The 12338-nt window shown below is 44.8% G+C and overlaps 1 protein-coding gene across 1 annotated transcript in view; it reads left to right on the top strand.

Annotated features, from left to right (window-relative positions):
• Positions 1-12338, top strand: part of EXD3 (exonuclease 3'-5' domain containing 3) — a gene marked incomplete at both ends in the record, with an annotated part of 65487 nt that overhangs the window by 7636 nt on the left and 45513 nt on the right. The window contains 3 exons of the mRNA XM_010015834.1: positions 7334-7387; positions 8054-8193; positions 8967-9067. Of these exons, the coding sequence (XP_010014136.1) occupies positions 7334-7387; positions 8054-8193; positions 8967-9067 (295 nt within the window). The remainder of the gene's footprint in view (positions 1-7333; positions 7388-8053; positions 8194-8966; positions 9068-12338) is intronic.

Genomic DNA, 12338 nt, shown 5'->3' on the forward strand with positions numbered 1-12338 from the left:
AGGGGCTTGGAGCAACCTGCTCTAGTGGAAGGTGTCCCTGCCCGCGGCAGGGGGTTGGAACTGGAGGAGCTTTAAGGTGCTTTCCAACACAAACCAGTTCGGGATTCTGGGATTCTACTTGCAGTGGCTGGGGGGCTGCTGGAGCACCACAGGATGGGTCAGAGCACTGTTCCCTAGTGGAAGATGGTGCAGGAGGTAGCTTCATTCTGATTTAGAAGCATAACTAAAACAGTAGCTGTGGTGAGGAGGCACCTGACGGGAGCGCTGGCCAGCGGATGGCACTAGTGCTCCCATGATGTGGAAACCAAGGTGATGCAGTGAGAGTTAAAGCAGGCACATGGAGGTGGGTTTTTGAGGTGTCTGGCCCACGAAGGCCAGAGGTGTTTGGAGGTTTTACCTGTTCCTTTGTGAATGGCGTTTGCAGCTGCAGGAAGAGCATGGCAACTCCTGGCCTTGAGGGGCTCCCGGCTCTACTCCTCATGGCCCACATGGCATGAAGACACCAAAGGGTTTGATGTTCCCACTCGGGTGGTTCCAGGTGAAACGTGGCACTTTGTCCCCTGCCCTGCAGCCCCTGGGCCAGGCCATGGGTGCACCCTGCCCTCCACCCGGCTGTCCCGGCCAGCCTGCTCTGTGAGGCAGGCGATGGCTGCTGGTGGGGCCGGGACAATGCTGGGATTCAGCAGACCGGGGGTAATGCAGCGCGAACGAGTCTGAGAGAGGCCCTGAATAGGCCAGGCTGTGCTTGAGAAGAATGAGGGGTAGGCAGAAGGCAAGCTAGTGTTTCATGGTCATCTTATGTTACACTTCAGCCTTTCAAAGAGTGTCTGGGGCTGGTTGAATGAACCTCTCTTGTGCTGCGAATGCGGGAGCCTAAAGACAAAGGGAACTCTTGTCACTCGCAGGCCCCTTTCGGGAATAAAAGCCATTGTCACATGAACAGGGGCAGTCTGGCAGGCTGTGCATGCTTCAGTGCCCCATGATATCGCTGCGTCTCAGCAGAAATCACATTCAGGGCCCTGTCAGCTTTGATTAGCGGGGTCTCATGACTTAATGTGCTGCGATATTTCATGTCTAAGGGTGGCGGCTGTCTTTCTGTGGGATGAATGCCCTCTATTGTCCACTGAGTTATTTTATTTACATTTTTTTAAACAGCTTATAAAGGTAAAAAGATAGCTGTGCTTACAGAGCAACATCGAATTCCTGTGCTTCTGGAGCAGGAGCGAGCGCTGTTGGGTCAGAGACAGTGAGACTTGTTTCACAGTCAGCATCAAAGTTCTCATCTTGTTTAACAGTTTTATAGGAAGTTCTGAACAGGTGGCAGCGGAGCCGGGTTTAGGAAGGAAACAATAAATAATCTTTTTAGCCTCTGACAACCAGGAATATTCTTGGGCCTGAGACCTCCCACTCCAACTTGTCTGTATGACGACCAGCAGCATTTTCCTCCCCTTCATCAGTTTGCTTCTTAAACAAGAATCTTGGACTGAGTTTTCAGTGGGATGGGGAGTATTTAATTTTTAATGTATTTTTTGCTTGTTGTCCATCCAGATTGCCCAGATTTCAAAAGCAGAGGTTCTTTTTACCACTAATGTTTCATCCCTTCATTTCTACAAACAATGCAGGTTGAGTCTATATGTTAAATTCAGTTAATATTTGCTCTTTCAACTAAGATAATGTGGATTAGCTATTAAAATTCAGTTGTTACGATTCATCATAAAGTAAATGTACCCAGAGAAGAACCTCTGTAGACACAGAATTCAAAGGCATTATCAGCAATGCATACAGAAGTCATTTGGTAATTCAGTAAAAAGGATGCTTGACCAAAGAGTTTCAGGAATACAAAGATTCAAGGAGTAGAAATGCATAATCCAGTCACCAACATGACCTTGGATTTTCAGTGTGGTGATGTTTTAACCACCAATTCAGGGATGTTGTTGTTTGTGGTGCTACTTCATACCCAATGCGTGAGTGCACATGGGGCATTTCTACAAGGTCCAGGTTCATTGAGCACATGAATGGACATTCAGATTTTGGATTTCTTCATTCTGACTTTTTTGAGCTGTTCTCAGGACAGAGAGAGTAGGTCTGATATTGCTTCTTTCCCCATTCACCACCGTATTTACAAAGGTTTGTTCAACTTCTAATGTATTTTTAAGTGTGTGCATTTGAATTTCCTTGTTTCTTTTATGTTAAAGATAATAATTTGTAAGGAAACTAAAGAAAACATTACAGGGGATGTTTCTTATGTAAAGATGATGAGGTAAAACTGCCTTGAGTTACCTGAGGAAGGCAAGTCATGGTAGTGTTTGTTTCAGTTCGCTTTCTCTTCACCTGGGCACACGCAGCTTCCAACCTGGACTTTTATTTCTCTCCCTCTACACCAAATTGTTTAGGTGTGAGTAACCTGTCACTGCTTCATTTTGATGGTCTCCTTGAAAGTGGACCTGGGAAATGTCATAATTCTCATTTCTGAACATCTTCCTGAAGACAGCTGTGTATATCCTCTGCTTTTTAAGCAGGAAGTAATTAAACTTCTAACCTGATGTCATACACTGTGCAGTGGTGTACTCTGAGAGTCTGAGCAAAGCTGATTAGCCACAAGGTTGAAATGAGTGATTCCAAAACACGAAACAGATGTTCCCAATGATTAATCCATGGTGTGCCTTTTACTCAGTTATTTCTACCATTATTCTGTATCTTGGCTTTGATCACTGTGATTTTCTTGGAATTGACGTTGAATCCACCTCTGCGAAGTCTCATTCTGTTGTTCGGTCTCTTCTGTGGGTTTCAGAAATTCCTTCACCATTGGTTCAGAAATACTACACTAAATCAGGCACAGGCATATTTACCTTTGTGTTGTCCCAGCTTGCTTGTAGCAGAGCTAAGTAATGCAGGAGTCATCAGAAACCATTTGTGTCTGTCCTGCATCATCACTCCAAGCAGTGCTACCAGCAAAAGGTTATTCCTCCCATGCTAACCCCACCGTGGGAAAATTGCCTAAATTGTCAGTGTAGACACCACCCAAGTGCACATGCCCTTGCAGATAAGATCTTGTGTGGCTTCCTGCACTTCGTTCTGTATATGGAAAGAATAGTCATTTTTAGATGAGACAGAGCCAGCTGCATTCAAAACAAGCAGAGAGGATCAGGTATTGGTGCAGGGTGCTCTGGGCTGGTGTGTTCACTTCAGAACACTCCCCAGTTTCCCATACTCTCAGTTTCACAATCAGATGACTAGAGGAGTGGTCGGGTGCTCATGGCTTGGCCTGAACGTGTCATGTTTGGGTAACTTCCTGCATCCTATGGTCAGTGCACCCATATGCGTTTTAGATGTGATTTAATGTATTTTGCCCAGCTTTGAATTCTTCCCCATCCTCATCCAACCCTCCTGTGCATTATTTGTAGGTGTTTATCCTTGGAAAACAAAATTACAATAAATCACAGAATCCCAGCCTGGTTTGGATTGGAAGGAACCTTAAAGCTCCTCCAGTTCCAGCCCCCTGCCACAGGCAGGGACACACTCCACCGCTCCAAGCCCCTGTGTCCAAGCTGGCCTTGAATACTGCCAGGGATGGGGCAGCCACAGCTTCTCTGGGCAGCCTGTGCCAGCGCCTCAGCACCCTCCCAGGGAAGAGCTTCTGCCCAAGAGCTCATCTAAAATTAAATGTCCAAATAAGTTTTTCATTTTAACCATAATTAAATCAAAGAATGACCCAGAGCTCCCACAGGACAAGACGACTCATGAACTTCGATGGGATTTGAATCAAGCAATGGGTCATCACCTTTTCTACTGTATAAGCAGTGGCTTTATCATGTACCTGTCCCATATATGCTTGCAGGGTGCAAGCCAAACCAGGCTGGGATTCTATGTGGTTCTATGATTCTGTGATTGCTGGCTTCCAGCACAACTTGGAGGGCACAGCACTGCAGATGGGGAAATGCAGGTTTCATGGCTGGGGAGGGGGATTCTCACCAATCAGTGCCAGCATGCTCTCTGCCTAATTCAAATGTTTGTTTTCTAATTCCAAAATGAGTCTGCGAATGAGGTGTTGCTTTTCTGGAGATCTTATCATCTATAAACAGACTGTTAAAAATAGGGTCGTTTTACACAAAACTTGTTTGTGGAGTGAAACAATTCAAAACATGATAATAACAAAACAAAGTCTTAAAATAGCTCTAAGTTGAGACCACAGGCACAGCTGCCAAGCACTTTCATCTTTATTACAGTTACTCATATCTCTTGTCTTATTATTCCTATTGTAAACACACTGATTTTATCTTAGTTGTCCTCAGCCGCCAGCCCATGTAACTGCACCCTGTGATCCAGTGTGGTTGCTCTGTCCTATGACCCAGGTCATGCATCCTTCCACGTTTATAGCTTGGTGCATGGACAAGTCTGCTGCCCACTGCTGACAGTGTTCCCATTTCTGCACACTTTCTCTGCCTGCTCCGTCACCTGCTTTAGGTGGGTGATGTTAAAATGATGTTAAAAACCAGCTTGTGTGATGTGCTTGAAGTTCTTCTGACCCACAGTAGTAGTGGTTTGAGCTTGGTCTGCCACAGCTGGGATTGAAGGTGATGCCTCTCCACCCTCTGGCTAAATGAATATTCGTTGCTCTACACCCTTTGGTTTAGGGTAGAAAATACATCCAGTGAAGGAGAAGAACCTGACCTTGCACAGCACATGTTCCTCTGATGAAGTCACCCCTATGGTTAATAGCGATGGAGATAAACCTGTGCCATTTAGATAACAGTTCTGCAATTAGATTGATCTGAATGTGCATGTGAACCTTAAAAAGCTATTAGGGAAACCATTGTGTGCTTGCATCTAAAACTAACAGGTTACTTGCTTAATACAAGGTACCAGTGAGATCCAGCGGTGAAACGAGATTTTGAGAGTTGTAAGTCTTATCTCATTTGCCAACTGAGAAAGCTGGGAGGGAAAGAGAACCAGCTGCCAAAGCGCTGGAGACCCAAACCCCTTCTTCAGGACCAAAGCAGAAGTAGCAACCTTCAACTTGTATACGAGTTGAGAATAATTACACAGCTGGAACTTTGTGGTGTTAATCTGGCATTCTGAGAGAAAAGTAAGGTGAGACTTGTGGAGCAGAGTAGTGTATTGGTCTCTATAATCAAGTGGAATCACAGACTGGTTTGGGTTGGAAGGGACCTTAAGGCTCACCCATCCCCAACCCCCTGCCATGGGCAAGGACACCTTCCACTAGAGCAGGTTGCTCCAAGCCCCTGTGTCCAACCTGGCCTTGAACACTGCCAGGGATGGGGCAGCCACAGCTTCTCTGGGCACCCTGTGCTAGCGCCTCAGCACCCTCCCAGGGAAGAGCTTCTGCCCAGGATCTAATGTAAATCTCCTCTCTTTCAGTTATAAAGTTTGGAGTAAGGGAGAGATATGGTGGAAGATTTACTGGGCTGAGGAAGGATAATGTGATAATGTGCCTTTCTCTTCAGTCTCTGGTTTGTAGCACACAGTCACTTCGTTAACATTAGCTCTTGCTTTTGTCACTTAAAAGTCATCCATCGATTCCTCTTTTGGTATAAAGCATGGACTGTCAGTGAGGCAGTGTTCAGTTTGTGTTAAAAACAACCCCAACCCCCCAAACCAACCCAAAACAAACAGGGAAAAAAAGTGTTTTCCCATTGCTAACAGGATATCTCTGTTCTTTCTGAACAGTAAGATTGAAAACTGAACTGCTGCTGCGTGTGTTGGTTGTGTGCTTTGGTACAGTCAGGCTTTGAGGCAGTGGATGAAGTGCACGCAGGAATTCCCCGGAAGGTGGTGTAAGCCCAGGCTTCCTCTGTGAGCAGTGCTCTGTGAGCTGTGGGGTTTGGTCTGTGGTGCAGAACATGGTATTCCAGCAACCAGTTAACTTGAGGAGTGGTCTCAATGCTAGGAGAGATAGCAGGGAAGGTGTCTGAAGGGTGCTCCAGCTCCCACTTAGCTTACTTTTCTGGTTAATTTGTTCTCTAAGGGTTTCATGCAAATGAATGTAGGTTTGTGTTTGCTGGGGGAGAATGCACATTTTTTACTGTATTAAGTTTGTTTACACATTCTAAAGCCAGCACAGATCTAAAATGCACCTATTTTGACAAAGAAATCCATTGTTTCTATGATCTTTCTCTCCAAGCAGAATCAGTCTTTCAGAAAAGAGAGCAGAGGTAGCTGATGAAGATAAGAGCTTTTCCTCTAAGCCCTAACACTCATCTGAATAAACTCAGGTTTGTGCCCCTAGTTGATGATGGGCTCTGTCCTGTTGCATTCCCTGCATGGGGCAGAGCTGTGTTTTCAAACACTGTTTCCAACCATTTGTGAAAATAGAGCCTTACTTTGCAGAGTGATTAGAAGGACTCTTCATGTCAAACATCCTTCATAGCTCATGCACAATTACATCAGTGCTAACACATAAATGTGCTAGAAGGCTCCTTGCTCTTATTACTCTATTGACTGGAACAATTCACTCTATTAAAGAAAACCATTGTAAGCTTATTCCGTACCTGAGGTCAATGTATTCTCACACACTGCAGAAAGGAGACACTGTTAACTGCTTACAATCTTACTTAGTTACCTGCCTCCCCAGCAGTGCACAGTTAGATCTTCATGCATTTCTGTAATCGCCAGCCTGGGACAGGAGAGACAGTGGTTGAGCCAGTTCTTCTTGTCATCGGAGTTCCTGCAGCTCACTGCAGCAGTTTCCTCATCTGCAGAAGATCCTGGTTAGAGGTTCCTTTGTGACCATGGCAGGTCTTGGCTTATCAGAGATTTGTAAATACCACAAAAGGGAAAAATAACCATTCTTCCCATCTCTCTGACTGCTGAGCCCTGGCACTTCCAAGGTGGCGGAGCCACACAGGGATTATCAAAACAAAACCTCTTGATTTCAGAGTCCTTTAAATCTTGAGTTGCATTGATAAAATGCAGCTATTTCACACCATTCAAAAGGCAGAGCAATGTGGGTAAAGGTGATTCAGAAAGGGGTGCTGGGTCAGCTGTGGTTTCAAATTAGAGTGATAGAAAATACTCCTCTCAGCTGGTTTTGTCCCAGCTTTCTCACTCACTCTTGCCAGACCTTGATCTTTAAGTTTTGCTCCAGGGTATGCTACTGCTCAGAATATGCAGGTCTGCTGGGAGTGTTCTTGTTCCTAGGTGGAATGCATGTGGCCAAGTATTTATATGATTTGTACTTGAAAATCTAACAGAAATCATTCACACATTAAACACTTGTATAATAGCATATACTCAGCTTTGGATGGAATAATGCCCATTTACCCGCTGTGGTGGTGTTCTCTTAAATACACAACTTTCTTCTTGTATTTTCTAGGCAGCCATACTGAGTATTAAGCTAAAATTGCAGCCAGATCAAGATGTGGAGAAGGTGAGTCATTTCCTCCGCAGGCTTCTCTGTCATCAGATCCACCTTTTGTTAAGCAGGAGATCCATCATGGCCCTCCAAGTTCTGCTGCCTTTCACTTGGGGCTTTACTTCATTCCCAAGAAGCAACTGCTGCATTGCTGATACACATTTTTATCTAGGGAGAAGTGACACAATGTATTTTGGTAGATCCCGTTACAGTTTACCAGACTGCTTCTTGTGCTGCAGCCACTGTTATAAAATATTCATAGAATCCCAGACTGGTTTGTGTTGGAAGGTATCTTAAAGCTCATCCAGTTGCACCCCCCTGCCACAGACAGGGACACCTTCCACTAGAGCAGGTTGCTCCAAGCCCCTGTGTCCAACCTGGCCTTGAACACTGCCAGGGATGGTTATCACTCTGATGGAAATTAGTGCTTTTGCTGTTTTGGAGCTTTGCTAATGTTTGTGTTGAAAATGTCCCATCACTTTTTTAGGCAGTGCTGGTTGATGAAGCAGGAGGATTGTGACCTGCTCACGGTGTCTGAGCAGCAGGGAACAGGACAGCTCTCAGTCAGGTTTCAGGCAGCAATGTCATGGACATCTTCTTCATGGCTTTCTGTATGCTGCAGCTCTCACTCTGTGAAACAAAGGCAGGGCACAGGGCTTTAAATATGATCTCTTCTCTTAGATGTGTACGCCGCTACTGCTTCAAGATAAAATTAACGTGGTGGAAGATTATGTGGAAGAATATCCTGAGCTCCAGAGCAAGCTCTTGCACATCCTGGACACGTGGTGTGAACCCCATTTTAATATCAAAGATATCACAAGGTAGAAACACTTGTTGACTTTCTAAACGTCTGAGGTCAAGTTGCTGTCAGAGGACAGTATGTTCTATCTAAGATCATTTCTCAGCGTAGTGGAGTGTAATATATTTACTTTTCAGCTGAGAAAGGGGAAATTCTGGTGCCTGTGCCACAGCCTGTGAGACAGAGGTATCATTCCTATTGACACATGCTCAGCTTCTGCCAGGAGAGAGGAGTGCAAAATGAAACCTGTGCAGCAGTTCTTAGCAATATAACAATATCAAAGCTTCCTCCAGGAGGTTGTAGCAATCACACTCTCGTGCTTTTGCTGCAGACAAGGGCGAGTTGCAGTATCGGTTGTACAGGTTTTGCAGGAAGATAATACTGTGATGAAGTGGCAGAAAAACAAGAGCTGCAAGTGGTTAACCTCTGTGTGCTCGTGAAAGTCATGTGTGGTTTAGTTTATAAACTGCCTCTCACTAGAATAGCTCCTGTCAGTCACAGACCCAACAGCATGGTCAAGCTCACAGTGCAGATGCAATAGTTGCAGTCTTGCTTCTGAAAAAAGACAAGAAGGAGTTGCTTGCTTTCTCTTTCTTTAAAATGAGCCTCTAGACACTTGGCTGGGAAATGTGTATGGTTGTATTGTTGGCTTTTTGCTGTAATCTGGGAAAGGTTGGGAACTGTTCTTACCAGCACATAGCAAACCTGAATACCTCTGCTGCTAAATCTCTGCTATTTGGGAAGCATAGTTCAGGAGATTCCACAGATGTTTCTTTCTGATTTATTTGTTTACAGACAGTACCAAGGCCTGTCCAGGTACAAACCAGAGAAATTTAACCGCAAAATGCTAAGCAAGCTGGTCTTCAGGCTCTTGGAGCGGTTTAATGTAGATCCAGGTATGTGATATTGCAACATATTGTGGACTTATCTCACCAGTAGAGAACAGATGAGGTCAATTTGTCTTCTTCCGTGTTCAGCAAGAAATCTCTGCTGCAATTCATCACGGGGAGTTTCAGGGTTTAATTGATGATATTGAAAAACAAAGCTGGTAAGTTATGGGAATTATCACTTTGTACTGTCGAAGAATGAAGTGCTTGTGACTAATAGACTGCTTCTGCCATGATGGGAAATAAATCTTGACCTCAGAAAGGCTCTATGTAAACATGTGATGGTCAGCTTTGAGTTATGACTCCATTCCACTCACATAAGAGGCAAGTCATCATCCATCTCGGGATCTGTTTTCTTGAGTTATGGGTCTGTCAAATGGGAAGAGATAACCCTTGGAAAGCAGGAGCCTCACAGCCCTTTGTATTCTTTGCATAAACTAGCGTTGGTGGAAGGAAGTTTTAAGGCTCTTGCAGCCTTCCGAGAGCAGTAACACATTTTACATCAGAGCCTAGATCTGCTTCACTAGTAGTGATCTAATGAAATCTACTTTGTTTTGCTTTCGTTGGTTGTTAACAGGGACTGTTGATCTTTTCTTCTTTCTCTTTGGGACCTTGCATCAGACACCTTTAGGTGCACCGTTAGGTTTTGCCCTGGAAGCTTTTCCATCATCAGCCCAAGATCTGCAGTTCTCTTTTCTTGGACTGAAAAGTGTTTTCTAACCACAAATTGTGGGCTTATTACACCTGGCAGCAGCACTATATTGCATATTAATCTTCACATCTTAAGACTGGTGTTCAAAAGTTAGTAAGATAATTCTTAAAAACCCTCATTGGAGGATAAGTAAATATAATTAAACTTAGCACATTGGTGTAAAAGCTGAGACATATGGGGGTGATTTAGTCAAAATCTAAAACCTTCCCAGGGGTTCACTAGTCTTCAGTAAGTTTTCTTCCTTTACAAGGTTGGTCATTCAGTAGGCTCTATTGTCTTCTATGATCTGTAAAGAGAATTGAGTTATTCCCCTTTCCTAGAGAAAGATCCACCAGGGGTATGATATTCACTGTAGAGTTGAAATGATGGAACTGTTCACATGCAAAATCCTGAGAAACTAGAAAAGTTCTAAGAGAGGAGCATTTAGCTGCTGATCCCACGTGCGGTCTGTGGATGTAGTGTCCTCAGCCTGGTGATGGTGTCCCAGATGGTGCTGATAATAAGAGCCAAATATTGCTGGTCCTCCACACCACGTTCACTGGGGAGGAGGTTCCTTGAGGTAGATACGGATCCCATTCCTGCCTACACTTCCAGAGAGTGACTTATCCCATGCAAACTGCAGTGTTTGCAGTGCAGGAGAGGGACTTGTTAGATAGGGCTGTCCACCTCTGCTGATGTGAGAGCGGATGTGGGCTTCTGGTTTATTCAAGATGCCAGATTTGGGACAGCTAAAACCAGTGCTCAATGACTCTCGCACCCCATATATGAAAGTAGGAGTTTATTTTTTACATAACACATGTAATTCAGAGCAGAAGTTCACATTTCACTAAACTGTGGCTGTTTTATTCTCCTTTGAAATGGTTTGGAAAGGGATGAATGCCTATGGAGGAATTTCTGCTGTAGTGCTGGTCCTGCTTGAGCTGAACTGGGAAATGGTGGCAGCTGGAATAACATGGCTTTCCTTTCTTCTCACCTCTGTTCCTTCCCTTCCTCTGGATTTCTGGGTGTTCTTTCCCCATTCTTTACTGGAAGTAAATCTGACTGTGAGGAAGGAGCCTACAGAAAGGAAGCAGGTTAGGTAAACCATACAGATTAACCCCCCATTTCTCTGGTTCTCAGTAGCTCCACCAAAAGCTAGCAGTGAGGTAAAACTCACCCTATGTTACCTAACCTGATTGTGGGCTTGTTCAGTGCTGCAGTCTTCTGCTGCTTTCTATCTCCTCTTCACTCATGACTCCTACTTGCTGATAGAGGCTGAGAGCAGCAGCACAAGAGGGAAGTGGCTTTCAGTGAGAAAGGCTGGAGGAGGACAGGGTTTCTTGGTATGAGAAGGCAAACTTCTGTGTGACTCAGTTCTTGCAGTTCCAAATCTACTTTCATATTTCACTGCCTGAGCTCACTTTTACATGCACATTAGATTTCACTGACTCCTAAGCAAAACTTAGGTGTTGATCAGCTGCTAAGATCTGAAACACTCCTATGAACTGCCAGTCTTAAGTTTTGGAGACAAATGGGAGGTTGGTCCAATGTAAAAAGGATCTGGAATCTTAGGGGCAAAAGAAAAGCATCATCTTAGATCAGTTCCACCGCTTCTTTTTCTGAACTGTGTTCCACCATTCCTGTTAACACATCTGGTAAGCGGAAGATTTTCTGCCAGTTCCCAAAGGTGTCCCAGTAAACTGTGTGTGGATTCCATTTAATTTGCTTTAGTGAGGAAGGAAGAAGTTGGGCAGAAATGGTATGTGAGGAAATTGGGTTTTACAGTCTTTTCTCACCCGTGGGTCAGCATGCTCTGCTGTAATGAGCCTGTAGCTTTTGCAGGCTAATTCCTTATTACTCTTTGGAGCCCCTATGAGCCTGACTTAGATTTACAAATTCAAGTGTCAGTCAGAACAGTTCTCAGAGGTGAGGGCACAGACCCTACCGAGGGGTTGAGGCTGTTTTCTGCTGTGCTTTGCACAGCTGGTGCAGCGCAGAATGTTCAGTGGCAGTTCCCATTGAAAATTCATTGGGTATGAGGTACAAATGACACCACTCTGAAAGTGCAGTTGTCCTCAAAAACTGGGCCTTACTGCCTGTGTGACAATAATGCAGATAATAGTGGTGTTCTACAAGAGAGACGGTAGTTGAATGCACAGTGAGCAGTTGTTCTGCAGCAGTGTAATAAGTCAGCTGAGCACCTCCAGGTTTAAATGCTGTGCAGATGTTTCTACCAGACTCTTTAAACCAAGGGGTTTTTTTAGCATAAATTAAGAGAACCACCAGGTTATCCCTTTGGTTTAATCTTTCATTTCCATCTGTTGTGAACCTTCCTCACTAAGCCCCGGTTCTGGTTGGTGACGTGTTCCCACTGCCTCAGTGCTGGGGCAGCAGAGGGCAGACGAGGGCTGCTCAGCAGCCTATCCATCTCCTCAGGTGGGGCACCACTGTCCTCAGATCCTGGAGAGCTGCGGGCACAACCCAGGGCTGTCACCAGGGAGAGCTCCAGCAGGACTGTGGGAGTCTACACTGGGCACTTTCAAACGATGTTCTGTTAGAGAGCCGGGAATGACTGTTAGAACTCCACAG

The sequence above is a fragment of the Nestor notabilis genome, unplaced genomic scaffold (genome assembly GCF_000696875.1).
Source record: "Nestor notabilis isolate BGI_N333 unplaced genomic scaffold, ASM69687v1 scaffold13105, whole genome shotgun sequence".
Taxonomy (NCBI): Eukaryota; Metazoa; Chordata; class Aves; order Psittaciformes; family Psittacidae; genus Nestor; species Nestor notabilis.